Raw genomic sequence first — 18,651 nt, forward strand, 5'->3', positions numbered from 1 at the left:
TGGCTGAAAGTTTCCCAATGGCCTCAATAAGTGAGTAATCCCAAAACTAACATAATAAATTATAATTAGGCATAACAGTTAAGCTTTTATAGATACTTTTACTTTAAAAAAAAAAAAAAGACTGGTAAATTCTAACATTTCTAATCATATGTGAACCACAGGAAGAAAAATGTTAGCTCCTTCCGTATCTTTTTTTTTCCCCCAGAGCTGAGGACCGAACCCAGAAGCGCTCTACTACTGAGCTAAGTCCCCAACCCTTCCTTCCATGTCTTGTAGTAATAAAACTAACCTTTTTGTAGTGAGATCAAAAGAGTAAACTGACTTGAGACAGACATTGCTGGTCAGTTGGCGCAGAACAATCTCCACGTTCCCTAACTTTCCCAGCCTACTCTCAGTTCATATTTCTCTTATCTGATGCCTTATACTTCAGGCCCAGTTTTATCTTAGAGAGTCTCCACAAAATACTCACCCTCTGGGGGCCTTGGGTACTATCCCCAGTGCCAAGTCTCTGGCCTAGTATACTGCCCACTCTGCCCTACCTCCCCACTACTATCCCTCCCTCTCCTACTGGATTTGGGCAACACCACTTCATCCGAGTTTTCCACTCTCACCACCTTCTACATTTGCCTTAGCAGTACCTGTTATGCTATATAATTAAATGATTGTTTATAAAACTGTTTAATATCCATCTTCTTCTCTATGCATGAAGGAACAATGTCTCTTACTCATTATTCCATCCCTAGTGGCCACCATCACAGAACCTGGTGAAACACAAATCACATGGATGAGTGAGTGGGTGGGTGGATGAACGAATGGATAGATGGGCAGGCAGGCAGGCATGGAAAAACAAACACATGGGTGAATTAGAGATGTTGAATAATGAGTTACTGGGCACAGTGATACATGCCTATAAGCCTGGCTACTCAGGAAGCTTAGGCTGTAAGATTCTAAATTCAAGGACTACCTCAACTACATAATGAGCTCAATCCTGGCCTGGGTATCTTAATGAGACCCTGTCTTAAAAATAAAGGAGCCAGGCAGTAGTGAACCACGACTTTAATCCCAGCACTTGGGAGGCAGAGGCAGGCGGATCTCTGAGAGTTTGAGGCCAGCCTGGTTTACAGAGTGAGTTCCAGGCCAGTCACTACTGTTACACAGAGAAACCCTGTCTCGAAAAACCAAAAACAGAAAAAAGGGAGAGGGGGGGTTCCCTGGGTGGGGGGTCGGGGAGATCTAGTTCTAAATGTAGGGAGGCAGCTGCAGATATAGCTCATCAACAGAGCTCATAAATAGCATACATAGGCCATGAGTTCAATCCCAGTATCATAGAAATAGATTATTAATCCCAGAGGTTTCCTGGGGAGGCAGGATAGAGCTCAAGGCCAGCCTGCCAGCCTGGGCTACACATCAAGGTCAAAGCCAGTCTAAGATGCAGATTAAGACCCTCTCCAAAAAAGAAAAAGAAACAAAACTGAGGATGTAGCTCAGTGGTAGAGCACTTGCCTAGACTGGCTGAGGCCAAGGTTTGAGGCCCAATTAGTGGGAGAAGAAAAAACAAAATTTAGTAATTTAAATGACTTTTCCTATAATCCTTTTATTTTTATATATATAATTATAAAATATAATAAATATATATAATATATAAAATATAAAATATATAAATACCCTACAGAGCACTGCCTTATTGAAGTGACTCAAATTAAAGAAGTAAAAAGCAGGGACCCAAAAGAGTTTGATTTGTGGATCCCAAGAACAAGATCCCCATCAACAGAAAACTAATTCAATATTTTAAAAATGAATAGTTACAATGGGCTGAATACCTCAAAGCCCTTCATCCATTGATCTGCTCTCCACGACCCCCACTCTGAACACCATCCCTTTCTAGCCTCACTTGTCCCATTGATCTGGTCCCAAAGACTCACAGATGGATTCTTGGCAGCCATGTTCTTGAGGGAAAAAGTCTTGAGCACCAAGTGCCAAAACATGACCTCCCCCTCAAGAGTCTCTATTCCTATCCTCAAGGAGATAGCTGTAGTTAACCCTGGTCAATGTCACACATTTTGGGACCTAATTTAGCTGAAGCCTCTCCAGACAATGCCTTAGTGGGGGCTAACTAGAGGAAGTCATTTCATGTGTCTTACTGAGTGGTTCTTGCCAGTCTATAAAGCTCTAAACCCAGCTTTGCCACTCCCTCACTGCCCACTCTAGCCATCACTTACTAAAAGATCCCTAACGATGAGATCCTTACCTGGAACTATGTAGACCCTCCCGGCCTTGAACTTGCAGCTATCCATTTCTGCTTCTGCCTGCTCCCAAGTGCTGGGATTGAAAGGACTATCCCATTATGCTCAGCTTCACTTCACACTTATCACTCCACCTTTCATCTTTCCAAAAATAAATAAATGGAAAGCTAAATCCTCCCAGGTCCAAAACCCTCTCAAAACTTCAAAGCATGTAGTAAAATTCCCTTTGCCCTTTATTCTCCAGATCTCTTGCCAAGTGATTGTTCCACTTCCTATCATCCACCCTCCTGCCCATGCTCACTCTAACTTCTACAGCTGAGGTCTTTAACTCTCATCCCCATCAGTAAATCCTGCATGCACACTGCCAGCTTGGCACCCACATTCCTTTAACATAAAGGTCACCACATCTATCCCCTATACAAATCCTACTTGCTCTACATTGCCTAAGAGAAAAGAAATAAAATGTAATCCCAAATTCCTCTGCAAAGCATTTAAGGCCCTCCACAACTGACTTTTCAATCCTCCCAATTCTGTTACACTTTATTCTTAAATAAACTCTAGTCACCTCTATCTATTCTCATTGTGTTCTCCAAATCTCTAAATGTGTTAATTTTTGTCTATTAACTCTTCCTAAAATACTTTCGGGGTTGTTTTGTAAGCCAAGTTCTCACTCAAGTAAATAATTCTTCTGCCTCAGCCTCTCAGAATGCTGGATTACATGTATAAGCCACATTAGAAGCTATTAACTTAATATCTGAACTAATTGAGCACTCTTTGCTGCTCATACTTCCTCTCCCTTATCCCAGCCTGAATTTCTCTGTCCACTCAGTGATCCCTCTTTAATCCTAGGATAGGTACTACACATAGGTACTCTAACTTATGGTAGTCATTTTTCCCATGAATGAATCATTTCTGTCTTTATCACTTATCTCAAAATGGGATGGAAGCTCTTTACTAGACAAAATGTCTTATTTCTATAATGTGGTTTAACTACAAAGTGTTCTGTCAATTTAGGAAATACCCCTGAAGCACCATGAAGCAACCAAGAGAAACACTCAAGGTTCCTAGTCCCAGGAACAAAGATTCTAGTCTCCCGGCAGCTCAATCTGCAGAGCTTTTCTTCAGCTGTTTTTGCTGCCTTTTGGAGAGCTGCTTCCGATTGCTCTGTAGGACAGAAAGGTCGGACCTTGAGGAGGAGCAGTAGCCCACATTTTCTGCCTTTAGGGGCTTAATAATATGGCCTAGTTTGGTGCTAACCTTGGGAACTGTCAGCTTTTGAAAGGCCCTCTGGGTGTTCCATGTGCACCCAATAGGGTTCTGGATGGTCCTTTCAAATTGCTGGTGATGGGTGAATGGGTGCGGAACAGCCCGCACCTGATGAGCTGCTGCATGGATGTTGCGCTTCTCATTGATAATCACATTTGGCAAATTCTTGTCTTTTCTTGGAGCACTTTCAGGAGCTTTAATGAGAAAACGGCGTCTTTTCTTGGCACTGGGCTTCAGACCTATACCAACCCACTCACCCCATCCAGGCAATGTCAGGTCCACATCCTTTGGTTTACTCGCCTCTACAGCTTCCCTTTTCTCTTTTAAGAATTCTCTGATGACATCATCCCCAGCAAATGCTTCCTTTATTATCTGCTTGTGGTCTGTCTCCACTTCATCTTCTAACTCCTCTACTGTGGGCACTGCCAAAGACTTCACAGAAGGTCTAGTAGTTAGGAGATTCTGTAGATCAATCATTGGTTCCTTTTTTCTCTTCTTTCTGGAGGCATCAGGTATACTGGGTGGGTTCCTCTCCTTCCCCTCTCCTTTTACCATAGGTCTGGGAAGCCCCTTTTTTGGATAATGTCCCTCTTTGCTCAACTCTCCTTGTTCTTCCAGAACAGGTGCTCTCTCTAGCCTTTGAAGCATCAGGCTCTCCTCCAGAGCAAGTTCCTCTCTCTGGGTCTGGAGAGCAGTTCCCACTGAACTCCCTTTTTGCTGCTCAGATTGATGGTTTTCCTTGTGGAGTTTCTGAAGCAATACCCTCGATTCAGATAATACCTCCTGGCCATCAGAGTCTTCCGTTTCCTGGCCACCCACTGGCTTAGCGTTGTTGGGCTCAACTCTTTCTTGAAAGACTTTTTCCTTCACCAGAAGCTCTTCAGCCACTGGTTTCTCATCTCTCTCACTTTCAGAAGCCCCATCGGCCACCAGTTCGGGCAGCTGTCCAGGGTCGGTCTTGATCTCACCCCTTGTTGCATGGCTGTTGCAACTCCTGAGCATCCAGGGATTTCGACCAGCTGCATCTATCTGTAGGTCGTTCATTCCATCAGAGGCAGGGATTACTCCCTCTTTGGTGCATTCCTCCTCCTCTTCCTCCTCCTTCTCCTCCCTCTCCGAAACTACCTGGAGTTTCTGTGTCAGTTCTCTGTTCTTCGCCAATTGTTCCTGCATAGCTTTGCGGGACTCCAGGTCATATCTGGCCCTAATTGCCTTTGACCTGGCCCATTTCCCACCGCCCTGGTGCTTCAGACTCATGCGCTCCATCATTCTGGCCTCTTCCATTTTTCCCAGTTCTTGCAATGCAGCACTTGGGCAGTCCTTCCATAGCTGCTCAAACTCTTTCAAGGCTTTCTTGGTTTTGCCTTTCTTTATAAACTTGTGATACTTCTTACTTTTGATTTTCTTCTCTCTTCGAGCTCGGGCCTCATAGTAGGACTGCAGAGCCCGCGTCCTCTGGAGCTCTGCTCGGTGTATTTTCGCTTCTTCCAGGCTCATGGCTTTAAGGGAGGCTTTTTCCATGGGAGTCAATAAAGGGTCTGTCACTGGCTGCTTGTTCTTGTGAAGGAGGTTGAAAACTTCTTGCTCCAGGGGAGTTCTTGTTTTCCAGTCAGTGAATACATGTTCAATGGGAGCAACAGCTGGCGGCTCCTTCTCCATAGGAAAAACCAGCTGTTCTGCTTGCCGGTTCTTCAGAACAACGGGATCCCACTTGGAGAGCATCTGTGAGGTTTTGCTGAATGCTGCTTCCCTGAGGATCTGGTCAGCCTCTTTTTTGTCAAGGGGTACTGCAAGAGTCTTTGACCTGGCCCTAAGCAATTGCTTTTTCACAGCAGCCAACGGAGATAATGCTGTAGCAGACTCCAGCAAATCTGAAAGAACCAGCTTTTCACCTGACCCTTCAGAAGTGACATTGAACTCGGACACCATCAGACTAGCCTCCGATCTCTCTGCCAATTTCCAACTCTTCTTTCCGCCAAGGGAACTGACTGCTTCCAGAAGCTTTTGACATTTTCTCTCTCCATCACTGCCCCCCTCATCTTCACTTGTACTCAATGGGTAGTGGTCTGGCAACTCCACTAGTTCGTCCTGGTGGCTCAAAGGCAGGAGCTCTGCCACCTTCTTGGTCACGTTCATGGTAGCAGCCTGCTTTCTCTTAGCAGGCTGGGAGCTCTTGAAGAAGCGTCCGGTCTGACTCCTCTTTGGCTCCATCTATTTACTGCCCACTGTCTCTGATACAGATGTGTTCTGAGAATCTTAGTTACTGAGATGTCTAAAGAAGAAAAGACCCATATAAATACCCCAGCAATTTCCATGTAGTCAACATAAAATTTACAGGCCAGCCAGGATGGTGACATACAAGGACAGCCTAGGCTACATACGACTCAGTCTCTCCAGGTGGTGGTGGTGGTGGTGGCGGCGGCAGCAGCACACGCCTTTGATCCCAGCCCTCGGGAGTTCGAGGCTAGCCTGGTCTACAAAATGAGTTCCAGGACAGCCAGGACTGTTATATAGAGAAACCTTGTCTCTATATAACCAAACTTTGTCTCAGGAAAAGAAAAAAAAAAAAAAAAAAAAGACTCAGTCTCTGTGTCTGTCTCTCTCATGAGTGTGTGTGTGTGTGTGTGTGTGTGTGTGTGTGTGTGTGTGTGTGTGCGTGTGTGTGTGTGTACATGGACACCTAAAAATTATGGCACAGATAAGAAAAATCTCAAGCCAAGGAAAAGGAAAGGGGAAGTGAAGATAAAGAGCCATGATGGAAAAAGACTTTATGGCAAGAGAAGATCAGACAGGAAACGAAGTCCAATGGGAAGGCCAAAGGTTGTGGACAAAGCTCCATCTCCAGTCCTAGTGGCACCATGGCAACCAACTCAAGACCAGCTTCTCAAGACACTTCCTGGACAGAACAAGTGAAAAGACCACCCCACCTTCTTCACTTGCTATACCCAGAATTCATCCAACTTTAGTTCATCTGACAATTACTCTGAGTGGATTCACTGAATGAAATGCATGCAGGATCTTAACTGGATCTGTCTCTCAAACCTCTGCTCCACGCCTCCCCCAAAGGATGTACTCTCCTCTCCTTAGTCCTCAACAGCTGACCCTCAATGTTGGCTGACAATGCGCTCTTCCAAACCCCACTACCCCTCAACATCCACTGTGAGCACCTTCCTTAAACTTCTGTCTACTTCCAACCCACCTCAAGGCTCACTTCATTTCCTTAGCTGACCCTTCCCTGGCTACTCTGACCAAACAGGAGCTCCTTGTCCACATTCTTCTCACTTGGCCTTTACCATGCCTTATATTACCTTCATGGAGCTTGCAAAAACTTAAGGAACACTTCCAATCAATCCCCTTTAAAATGTAGACTTTGGGCTGGAGAGATGGCTCAGTGGTTAAGGGCACTGGCTGCTCTTCCAAAGGTCCTGCGTTCAATTCCCAGCAACCACATGGTGGCTCACAGCCATCTGTAATGAGATCCGGTGCCCTCTTCTGGCCTGCAGGCATACATGCAGACAGAACACTGTATACATAATAAATAAATAAATCTTAAAAAAAAAAGTACTTTATATAAGTTTGTTAACCTGCAAGATTCAGAATGCTTGTTACTATGTAATTAAAAAAAAAAAAAAAAAAAAAAAAAAAAAAAAAAAAAACACAAAAACACGGAGACAGGAGAAGAAGAAAGGAAAAAGCAAATTAAAACAGGAGAAAGGCAGAGGTAAGGGAAGCAGCAAGCACTCAGCTGTGTCTCCTCAACTACTGTTTTCTTCCCCGACCCGCATAACCCTGTGAAGTAAGAATTTAAACTGTCGGGCTGGAGAGATGGCTCAGAGGTTAAGAGCGCCGACTGCTCCTCCAGAGGTCCTGAGTTCAAGTCCCAGCAACCACATGGTGGCTCACAAACATCTGTAATGAGATTTGGCACCCTCTTCTGTATACATAATAAATAAATAAATCTTAAAAAAAAAATTTCATTCAGTGATGCATTTAAAAAAAAAAAAAAGAATTTAAACTGTCATATTACAAAAACTGAAAGGGGGCTGGAGAGATGGCTCAGAGGTTAAGAGCACTGACTGCTCTTCCAGAGGTCCTGAGTTCAATTCCCAGCAACCACATGGTGGCTCACAACCATCCATAATGAGATCTGGTGCCATCTTCTGGCCTGCAGGCAAACATGCATAATACTATACATAATAAATGAATGAATCTTTAAAAAAAAAAAAAAAAACCTGAAATGGAAAGCTAAGAGACACGGTATTACATGTCTGTAATCCTAGCACCTGGGAGACTGAGACTTTAAGGTCAAGGCTGATAGTATGGGGTTTCATTTAGAAGAAAATAAAAGCAAAAAAAAAAAAAAAAAAAAAACAACCCCTGCCCCCACCCTACCAAAAACAAAACAAAACAAACATTTTTTCAGAAAGAAAACAAAAGTCTGAGAAAGAAGTGACTAGTTCCAATTTACATACCAAGTTTTATATACAGGGATGGCAATGGTGCCTTCTCCACTCAGCAACTCAAAGTTGATGATATGGCATTCAGAAGCTGAGGCAGAAGGATCTCACATTCAAGGCCAACCTGAGCCTCACAGCAAGTTCAAGGTCACCTTGGAGTTACCAGTGAGACCCTGTTTCAAAATAAAAAGAGAGAAATGCCACCTGAATTATTATCAGTCATATGACATAAGCCTTATAATTAATCAAAGTAGATGCCTGTTACCTGAGGAAATGAGAATGTCACAATGTCAGCCTGCTTGCAATGTGTTACACACAAAAATTTAATTTTCCCAAGAAAATTAAAGCACAAGTCCAAAATAACTAATGCTAAATAAAAGAGAACAAAATCATGGAGTCAGTGATTCAGCTCAGCCAATAAGGCTTGCCTGCCACCCAAGCCTGGGGAACCAGAGTTCGCTGTCTAGAACCCACACAAAGGCAGGAGAGAATCAACGCCAAAGCTGTCCTCTGACCTTCACGTGTGTATTGTGGCATGCACACAGGCACGCATAATCATGTATACACACGCCGTTTGTTTTCTGGTCTTTTGGGGGAGCTTGCCACCCACCTCCCAAGTAAATCACACATGGAGGCTTGTTCTTAATTATGAATGTCTGGCCTTAGTTTGGCTTAGTTTCTAGCCACCTTTTCTTAACTTTAAATTATCCCATCTACCTTTTGCTCTGGGCTTTTCCTGTTCACTTCTGTAAATCTTACTCTTACTCCATGGCTTGCTGTGTAGCTGGGTGGCTGGCCCCTGGCGTCCTCCTTCTTCTCTTGCTCCTCCATCTCCTTCTCCCAGATTTCTCCCTCTATTTATTCTCTCTCCCTCTATTTTCTCTCTCCCTCTATTTTCTCTCTCCCTCTATTCTCTCTCTCTCTCTCTCTCTCTCTCTCTCTCTCTCTCTCTCTCTCTCTCTCTCTCTCTCTCTCTCTCTCTGCCAGCCTATTTATTTCTCTCTCCTGCCTCACCATTGGCCATTCAGCTCTTTATTAGACCATCATGTGTTTTAGACAGGCACAATAACACAGCTTCACAGAGTTAAACAAATGCAACAAAAACAAAAGTAACACATCTTAAAATAATATTCTACAACATACACGTTATTAATTTTTTAAATAATAGAACTAGTCAATATTCCTCAACTTATGCTTTTCTGCTTACATACAATATCTCAAACTCCACTAAAATAAGACACTTCCTTATGGTGTGACTGTGATACAAAAGCTAATGCTACTTCAAGAGAGAAGGCAAAGCCAGGTGGCAGTGGCACACACCTTTAATCCCAGCACTGGGGAGGCAGAGGCAGGTGGATCTCTGTTCAAGGCCAGCCTGGTCTACAGAGCGAGATCCATGACAGCCAAGACAACACAGAGAAACTGTCTCAAAACACCAAAAAGGTGACGGAGCTGAGCAGTAAACTGAATTCTCTAAAAACAAATAAAATTGGTTCATATTTATTGTCAACAATACCGCAAACACACTTAAATTCTCATTCTCACAATAGTCAACAATAGGTTCGATTATCATCACCATTCAGTAAAGAAACCAAGGCCCAGAAAAGTTAACTAAGCTGTCAGGACAGTCATCCAGTAAGTGAGAGGATTCAAACCCAAGCATCCACAATTCCAGACTCATGCTTCTGTCCACCAAACCACCACTGGGGAAGAAAGGAGTACTACACTTTACAGGGAAATTCTTGCGAGAAGCAAGTACTAATGCCAAGAATTGGCAGAATGACTAGTACTTACAAAGAAGAAACATTCAAGGGAAACGGTTTCTCTTTGTTTGTTTGTTTGTTTGTTTTTTGGCTTTTCCAAATAGGGTTTCTCTATAGCTTTGGAGTGTGTCCTGGAACTCATCCTGTAGACCAGGCTGGCCTGGAAATCTCAGAGATCCCCCTGCCTCTGCCTCCTGAGTGCTAGGATTAAAGGTGTGCGCACAACCGCCGCCAGCAGAAACAGGTTGTTTCTTTGTGAATTTTTCCTACAGTCTTTTGTGAAATAATTAAGATATGCACAAATGGAAAAATACTAAGAACATTTTGAAAACTAGAAACAAAGAAAGTAAAGCTAGACTGATTAAAATAAAAATTACCAAAAAGATAGCCTTAAAGGAAAAGTATTTACTAGAGTTTTTGTACTCTTGATTATAAGGACAAAGGTACCAATTCTTCCCATGCCCCGGCAACTTACTCAAATAAGGTAACCATCTATAATCCAACAGCACCCTCTCCACCAAGCCTCCCTTTAAAGTATAAGATCAAAACCTCTATTAACAGGCCAAGCAGTGGTGGTGCATTCCTTTAATACACGTAGGAGACAGAGGCAGGGAGATCTCCAAGTTTGGGGCTAGCCTGGGTCTACATAGTGAGCTCCAGAAGAGCTAGGGCTACACAGAAAAACCCTGTCTCGAGGGTTTTTTTTTTTTTTTTTTTAATAAAAAAATAAAACTGTTAGTAGTGGGGCATGGTGGTGCATGCTTTTAATCCCAGCTCGGCAGAGGCAGGAGGATCTCTGTGCACTGGAGCAAGACCAGCCTGGAAGACAGCCAGGACTACATAGAGAGACGCTGTCCAACAAACCACCTGTCTCAAAACAGAAGGGGGAAAAAAAAAAACTCTGGGAAACACTTACTATCTACTTGTCTGGTTTCCTCACCTATGGCTTGACCCATCCTGCCACAGTGACAAGGGTCACCAAGAACTTCTCCCAGGAGAGAAGACTCCTCAGTACTAACTGCCTCCCTGCAGTGGTAAATTACTTCTGGCAATTTTCTCACAGCATTGAGATGGTTAATCTGGATTAATAAATACCTAGAGGATTAGTAAAGCATACCTCTGGTTAGGGAGAGGGTCTAGAAGGCATTTCCAGAGATAATCAAATCACAGAGCTCTAGCCTAACTGACCCACTAACCCTTGATGGATTCATAGCACAACATGACTAGGAGGTGTCTTTGAAGGACATGCATCATTGGGGGGACACCCTTGGGGGTTTATCTTCCCCTAGAACCTTCCTCTATCCCCCTTTCTCTATTCCCTGGCCACCTTGATATGAAATGCTCTTTCAACAAGCCCTCTGCTCCCACTAAAACACAATGACATCTTGGAAACTATGAGCCAAAAGCAATCTTTCCTGCCTTCTTTGAGCAGATATTTTTTTGTCACAGTAACACACAGTACCGCCACTCTTGCTAGCTCTTTTGCAAACTGCCTCTTCTGGTCAGTACTAACACAAGCCTCTTTCTGCTCTTCTGGGAGCTCCACAGGCAGCCCGACATGCACATGGCTTCAGAAACTATCACCTCTCCAACGGAAGGTCCCCAAATGGCTTAAATCCATTCTACTTCTGAATACTAACCCAGCACCCTAAAGAAAAGGCAACTCCAACAGAACAATTCTATACCTAGAAACATGTTCTCTCACATCCCAAACCTAGTTTTTTCCCAATAAGCCTCAGCTCAGAGAAGAAGAGCGCAGGCACTGACCTCCAGCTGCCTGAGTCTGAACCAGTGCCTTCTCCTTGCAGTTCATATATTTATTACCATTCCATGACAACTTTACATCTAACATCTCCCTCTGCGTTCTTGAAATTTCCACTTACCAAAATAACCTCTTTAAAGGCTCAACTAATCTAACACATGACAGTTTTAAATGCTTGACTGAAATATTTATATAGTTAACAGTTTATATTTCCCACTTCATGCCTGGTTTTTCTTGCTTCCTAAGAATTGATATGTGTTTGGTTGGTTGGTTTTTGGAGATAGGGTTTCACTATGTGGACTACGTAAAACCAGGTTAGCACTGAACTCAGATCTACATGCCTCTGCCTCCCAAGTGCTGGGATAAAAGGTGTGTGGCACCACATCTAGCTAGGAGTTGAAATTATGTTAAATTACCCAGAATATAAACTACAGTGAATACTTTTGAAAGTTATGATGCTGCTTATTGAAAATTAGAAAAGCCTGTCACTTTGGGCCTAGCATGGGCATTGGGAGAATTGTCTAAATCATACCTTCAGATCCAAAGCTCATAAAGAAGATTCTTGCTTCTGAACTATTCATCAGGAGAAAAATTGAAGTACGACAGAAATGTTTAAACTTTAAGCACCCTAAAGGCAGGCAGAATAAATGCTTGGAAACATTCCCTATCTCACTCAGGTATCTTGCAACGTGAGCCGAAATGACAATCCGTTGGAAACAGATATTTAAAGAAAAAGAATTATAGTTGCTCAAAAGAGTGTTCAAGCCATTGTGCTATGTACATTTAATTACAGCCTCAGAACACAAGGCTGAAATCTAGGAAAATCTCACACTATCAGTTTTAAAAAGGCAGCTCCCCAGACTTCTATCTAAATCAAAATCCTCGTTATAATCTCCACTCACTCAATACCTCACCTTTATTGCATGTAACTTTGCAATCACCAAATCTACAAGATCATTGGCTTGGAGTCTAATTCCTGCCTAAGGGCACAGGATCACATCAATTCTGTCCCTGTTGTATTTCCCTGCACCTGACAAGGTGTCTGACTTAACAGAACCGGGAAGGCTCCAGGTGAGCAATTAACTGAATCAGGAATGAGCCAGTGGTGTTCCCCCTGATGTCCTTCACTTTGCCCTTCTTTCTTTGAGGACGACATCTTGGACTCCGAATACTTGTGCTTTAAGTCACACCGCACAAATGTCCTACAAATCCAGTAACTGGGCTCCAAAGACACCTGGTGACTCTCTCCTATGGCTAACGTCACTGCAATCCAGGCAGACGAATCAGAACTTAAAATACAATCAGCCTTCATCTCTACATACGAGGACTGCACAGAAAGATAGCCAGAAAGCACAAAGTCTGTGCAACGGACTCCAGCGTCCCAACACTTCCTCTCTGAAATACGCTTCTCCTGTGGTGCTTTTAGAGGCAGGCAACTCAGTAGCACTTTCTTCAACAACTCCCAGAACCAACGTGGACATACAAAACTGGCTACCGCCACCAAGAAAAACAACGCCGAACTCTGCAGAGCCCAGCAGAACCCCACCCCACCCCCCCAGACCCAAAGCCACGGTGGAAAAACTGTTCATTCGTGCTGCCAACAGCTGCAAGCTACTGAAGCCATCATCAGAGTAAGTGCTCTGGATTCTGACGGGCCCTCCTGAGGCTCCAGTTTCTCCTGCTGGCTCAGATCTGGGGGAGTAAGTCAATGTGTCCACACGGTGCGAGAGAACTCGCTGTAAAATGGGAAGTGGCATCCGTCCTGGTGGACTAACAATGTAAACATACCTGTGCATCAAGTACTCGGTGTGGGGCGTTTAGCTAAGGCTCATCAATAATCTCAGCTCTGTCATTCTGATCAGTTTTATCACCACTTCCACAAAGCCGGCCCCCTCTCTAGCTTCTAGATAATTCCCAAGAATTATCCTGCCCTTCCTATCTCGGAGGGGATCTACGGAGAAGAGGATCAGAGTGCCTGCCTGCCTGTTCTAGAACCAGACGGGGCACTGCCGCGGGATCTTCATCTGTGAAACCCCTTCACCCGATCACACCTGACCCTGCTGCTGGGGGGCGGGGGGGAGGTGCTGCTGCTGGTGTGTGCATCGCATGACTGACTCGTGGGAGACTAAAACCCACTTCAGAGGGTAAACCAGAGAGAGGCGGGGTCCCCACGCATGTCCCACCTCCCCGTACCCGCAGTTTCTGCTTTCCCCCGCCTCCCCGCCCGCAGCAAGCCCCGGCCTGGATGTCGGGAGACCGCTGGGCGCGGGTTCCTCCCACGGACGCCGCGCGGCCGCGTGGAGCGGGGCGACCCCACCCCCGCGCCCGCGCCGGCGCCCGCAGCGGAGGCCGCGGTGCATCCTTCCTCCCGCGCCCCCCGGCCGGGGGGCTCCACGCCGGCGGTTTCCCCCGACCGACCCCGCGCGGGCGCCCCACGACTACTCCTCACCCTCCTCCACCCACCCCTTTCCCCACCCGAGCCCGACCCCGCCGCGGCCCGGCCGTTCCCCCCCTCCCCTCCTCAGGCACCGGCGGGCCGCGTGCATGCCGAGGGGGGGAGGCCTCACCGCCATCCCGCCGCCCCTCCGTCTCCTCACAACGGGCGCTGCGCACACTCACCGTGGGCTCCGACCCACGCACGCAGGCAGGCAGGCCTGGCTTGGGGTCCCCGGAGCGGTTCCCGCCCCAGCGCCACCTCCTTAGGACCCTGGCGGAGCGACCGGGGCCGCACTGCGAGGTTCGGGAGGACGAACGGCCGCCGCCGCCTGCTCCGCCTCCCGCTGCTCCGCCGCCGCGGCCGCCGCCGCCGCCGCCGCCTCCTCTCCGTCCCAGCCCGCAGCAGCCCCGGCCACAACCGCAGCGACGCTCCCCGGGCGCCGGCTGAACAGCGTCTGTTGAGCCGCAGTCCAGGACGCGCAGCCCCGGCCGGCGCTCGTTGCATATGCAAAGAGGCCGCCGCCCATTGGCCCGCGGGCGGTGGCGCGTGCGGGGCTGGGCCTATCAGATGCCGGGCCGGGGGGTGGGGGGAGGAGCCGCGGCGCTGGCGGCCGGGGGCGGGGCGAGGTTACTATAGGTCATTCTGCCCAGCCGCCCGCCGCCGGCTGGACGGGGCTGGGGCTGGGGTGGGCGGGGGGCGGAGGGGGCGGGGGGCGGAGGGGGCGGGGGATGGAACCCTCCGGGAGGGGAGCGGCGGGACCGACCGGCTGCTCGGGTTGCTGCTGGTGCTTTTGCTGCTGCAGAGGCGAGCAGGACCCGGGAGGGGGGCGGTACGAGGGAAGAGGAGAGGCGGCGACGAGGGTTCCCCCCACCCCACCCCCCCGCAGAGAACCGCAAAACCCGCTTTCACTGCCTTGATGCAGAAAAATGTCAATGTAGAGCGAGTGAGCAAAAAAGCATGCTTGCGTTTTTTTGTTTTTGGTTTTTTTTTTTTCCATTTTTCTCTGGAATGCATTCCTTAGCCTAGTTGGAGCAGGAATTTCTAGCAAAATCTTGCAAGGAGTGTGGGGTGGGGGGGGGAAGATGACGTCTGGAAATGCCTGTGGAGGGAAAAGGCGCTAAAGCTCAAAGCACGCCCGGTAGTGTTATTTCTCTTGCATGGGCTTCATTTAACGCAGTGTGTAACCACTTTACCTCCCCACCCCCCAAATCTTCGCATACCCCAGGTTTCATGTTTGTTTTCAAAGGGCGAAAATTTACTCCAAATTATTGTTTATGAACGGGAAATGTGTGTGTGTGTGTGTGTGTGTGTGTGTGTGTGTGTGTGTGTGTTTAAGCTAGCCATTGTATATCGTTTTGGACACCGCATCAGGGAAAGGCCTTTATTAAGCCTCCCCCGCCCCCGCCCCCGCCCGTCCCCCCCCCCCCCGTCCGTCCGTCCGTCCCCCCCATTCAAACAAAACACACACAGAGCGCAGCACAAATGACTGAAACAACCACTCCGGTATAATGTTAGAAGATTGTTCATGGCAGGATTGTTTGGTTTTTTTTTTTTTTCCTTAACCCAGCGTATTATTTAGTTGGTCTGTGAACTTTTCTTGAAGTAGGTGAAAGGTTGAGTTGCTGAGGTAGCCTCAAGCAAAGGCTCGCTTCCCAGGACAAGCTTTAAAAAAAAAAAAAAAAAAGGCAGGAAGCTGCCAGAACCTGAGCTAGGTGGAGCCACGATGCACTCCACAAAGACAGCTCACGCACCTTGGGCCCCTGGCCAGTCTAAGAACAGACAGGGCTTGACTCAAGCAACCTGTTCCGACTAGGAAATCGACATATCTGTCGCTTTTCATCTTGTCCAAGGAAACCCTGCCAACAAATGGAATGCAGAATTTCTGCTCTGTAGACGTGGTAAATAATCCTAGAACCACAAGAAAACTCTAGAAAAACTAAGCGACTTCGAGACAGGAAAAAACGAAGATTGAACCTTCCTCCCACATTTAATAAACACAAAACACATGTGTAGGATTCCAGGGATGTCTTTTCTTCCTTATCTCTATATATGTTAGACAATGTTTTATGGACTTGTATTTACGTTTAACAGAAAATACTCTTGAAATTCAAATACTGTTCGCTGTGTAAGGCTAAACAGAAATTATTGTATTTCTGTTGGCTAGGCCTCTTTGTATGGTTGTTTTGTTACTTGTGGGAGAATGGAAACTAAGATCTCCTTGGGTAGCTCAGACAGGCCTGGATTTTTACTATATAGACCAGGGTGGCCTAGAATTCCTGGTGATCCTAAGTGGTTCTAGAATTACAGGTGTGATCCACCTTGTTAGGCTTTGTTTATGTCAGGTATCGGGACTTACACTGAGCAAGAAGCCTGGCCTATTGCCTCGCCTAGGTTTATTTATTTGTTATTGTTATTGTTGCTTTAAAAACGGCAGGGGCCATGTCTTTAATCCCAGCATTCCGGAGGCAGAGGCAGGTGAATCTCTGTGAGTTCAAGGCCAGCCTAGTCTACAGAATGAGTTCCAGGACAGCCAGAGAAACCTTGTATGAGGGCAGCCGGGGTGGGGGTGGGAGGACAGCAGGGTATGATGACACACACCTTTAATCTCAGTATCAGCAGAGGCAGGTGGATCTCTGAATTTGAGGCCTGTCTGGTCTTCTTAGCAAGTTCCAGGCCAGCTAGAAGACTTTTTTTTTGGAAATCCTGTCTCAAAAAAAAAAATAAAAATAAAGGCTGGCAAGGTGGTTCATAGGGTAAAGGTTCCTGTTGCCAATTTGTGGCCTGAATTCAATCCGTGAACCATATTTTGGAAGAAGAGAATTGGCTCTCAAAAGTGGTCCCTTGACCTCCCCTGAAGCACCACGGGATGCATGTACGCAAATACAAAAAAAAAAAAAAAATGACAAAGAAAAGGGGAAAACGAAAACACGCTGGGTGTAGTGACTCACATCTGCAGTCCCAGCACTGGGGACACTGAGGCAGGCCGAGGGCTGCCATGACAGGGACCCCAGCTGGGGCTGAAGAGAACTGCAGGAGCAGTTCCTGAGTGATCGAACCTCCAGAGTGAACCTTGTCTCAGAACAGCACACACACACACACATGCTTTTCTCTTACAAAGGTTTTCAGTGTGCGTGCATTCAGAGCTTTTCAGGGTATTGAATTTTGATTACATTTTTTCTTCCTTTTGTAAAATTTCAAGTCAGAAACTGTTAATGGCCAACCAAATGAAATCATGAATAGGAACAAGGCAGTCCCTTTTGCCATTTTGATATATTTCCAACTTAAGGGGACATTGAGGGGACTTGTCTACAATTGGCAAAAACATGTAATGGCCTGTTTCCTGCGAAGACTCATAGAAAGACTCTGTGATTATATCACAAAAACTACATTTTCCATTCTGACCCAGCAGCAGGACCAGCTGATAGTCACTGTTTCACCAGGAATGGTTTTGTTGTTTCGCGTCCAGCAAATGGGTGGGTGTAAATACAGCACACGATACTGTTTGAATGAAGCCGGCTTATTCCAAGGAGCAGAATAATCAACAAAAGCAACTTTAAAATGTCGGAGTACAGCCTGGCAGGGTGACACAAGCCTTTAATCCCAACTTGGGAGATAGAGGCAGGTGAATCTCTTTGAGTTCAAGGCCAGCCAGGGCTATGTGTAGAGAAACCCTGTCTCATAAATAAATAAATAAATAAATAAATAAATAAATAAATAAATAAATAAATAAATAAATCACTTACTGTTTCACATAAAGAGACCTCAAAAGGCAGGGCAAGTATAGCCGAATGGCACACTTCGGATGCAGAGGAAGGAGGATCTGCTGTAAGTTCAAGTCAATTTGTTCTACACACAAGGCTATCCCGGGTGGCTTTAACTGTCAGTTTGACACAACCTAACATCACCTGAGAAGTGAATCTCAATTGAGAAACTGCCTCCACTTGTGGACGTAGCTATGGGGGATTGCTTCCGTCGTTAACCCATATAGCAGGACTCAGCCCACTGTGGGCAGCACCAAACCTAGGCTTGCGGTCCCAGTCTGTACAAGAAAGCTAGCAGAGCATGAACCAGCATGTGAGGCAGCCAGCAAACAACATTCTCCACGATTCCTGCTGTGCTTCTTGGCTGTGAAGTGAGTTCCTTGGTTGAAGGTAATGCTGTGTGCAACAGTAAGCAGCCCGGCCTTGACTATCAAGTTCCTGCCTTGACTATCCCCAGTAATGGACTGCAACTTGGAGTCGTCAGAGATCCTGTGAGTCCCGAAGAACCTGGATGTTTCCTATCTTCTCTGGAACTTCTTACTCTACGGTCTGTTTCATACATGTAAGGAACCCAGTATTCAGGCTGTTACGGTAAACTCTCCAAAGTAGTTGATTTTCTTATTAAAGATTTTCTGAGATGGGCATGGCAGTGCACATCTGTAATTCTAGCACTTGGGACGTGGAAGGAGGAAGAGTAGAAGTTCAAGGTCAGCCTCAACCACATCGTAAGAAGTTAAAGGACAGCCTGGTCCACAAGAGACCCTATCTCAAAAATAAATAAATAAATAAATAAATAAATAAATAAATAAATAAATAAATAAAACTTCCCTTGGGTGGATTTGATATATTTGATTAAAGAAGAGAAGACATAAGTATGGCCAATTAAGTCTTACTGCATGTAACTAAGTTTAGAAATACTAGTGGTTTAAAAAAAGGGGGGAAGTGGGGGCTTCCACATAAAA

The 18,651-nt window shown here is 46.0% G+C and overlaps 2 protein-coding genes across 8 annotated transcripts in view; both read right to left on the minus strand.

Moving 5' to 3' along the window:
• Positions 1–14,246, minus strand: part of Acsl3 (acyl-CoA synthetase long chain family member 3) — a 55,730-nt gene extending 41,484 nt beyond the window's left edge. Inside the window, exon 1 of one of the 5 annotated variants that reach the window (XM_076549984.1) lies at positions 14,111–14,246. The gene's annotated coding sequence lies outside the window, so the exon portion shown is untranslated. Of the gene's footprint in view, positions 1–6,817; positions 6,950–7,981; positions 8,123–14,110 lie in introns of those variants that run through there. The other 4 variants (XM_076549987.1, XM_016009868.3, XM_076549986.1 and 1 more) reach the window with 4 other exon arrangements.
• LOC102919225 (U3 small nucleolar RNA-associated protein 14 homolog B-like) lies at positions 2,859–14,218 on the minus strand. 3 transcript variants are annotated; one of them, XM_042260051.2, is made up of 2 exons: positions 7,982–8,118; positions 2,859–5,781 (listed from the first exon to the last, which is right to left on the minus strand). In XM_042260051.2, the coding sequence occupies exon 2, from the start codon at positions 5,718–5,720 to the stop codon at positions 3,345–3,347; it is 2,376 nt and encodes a 791-aa protein (XP_042115985.1). In that variant the 5' UTR covers positions 5,721–5,781; positions 7,982–8,118; the 3' UTR covers positions 2,859–3,344. The 3 variants fall into 3 exon arrangements, with proteins under 3 accessions (XP_042115985.1, XP_076406098.1, XP_042115986.1); XM_076549983.1 differs by lacking the exon at positions 7,982–8,118 and adding an exon at positions 14,111–14,218 and having other exon boundaries at positions 3,206–5,781; XM_042260052.2 differs by lacking the exon at positions 7,982–8,118 and adding an exon at positions 6,818–6,956 and having other exon boundaries at positions 3,206–5,781.
• Positions 14,247–18,651: the final 4,405 nt, after the last annotated feature.

The sequence above is a fragment of the Peromyscus maniculatus genome, chromosome 13, assembly GCF_049852395.1.
Source record: "Peromyscus maniculatus bairdii isolate BWxNUB_F1_BW_parent chromosome 13, HU_Pman_BW_mat_3.1, whole genome shotgun sequence".
Lineage (NCBI taxonomy): Eukaryota > Metazoa > Chordata > Mammalia > Rodentia > Cricetidae > Peromyscus > Peromyscus maniculatus.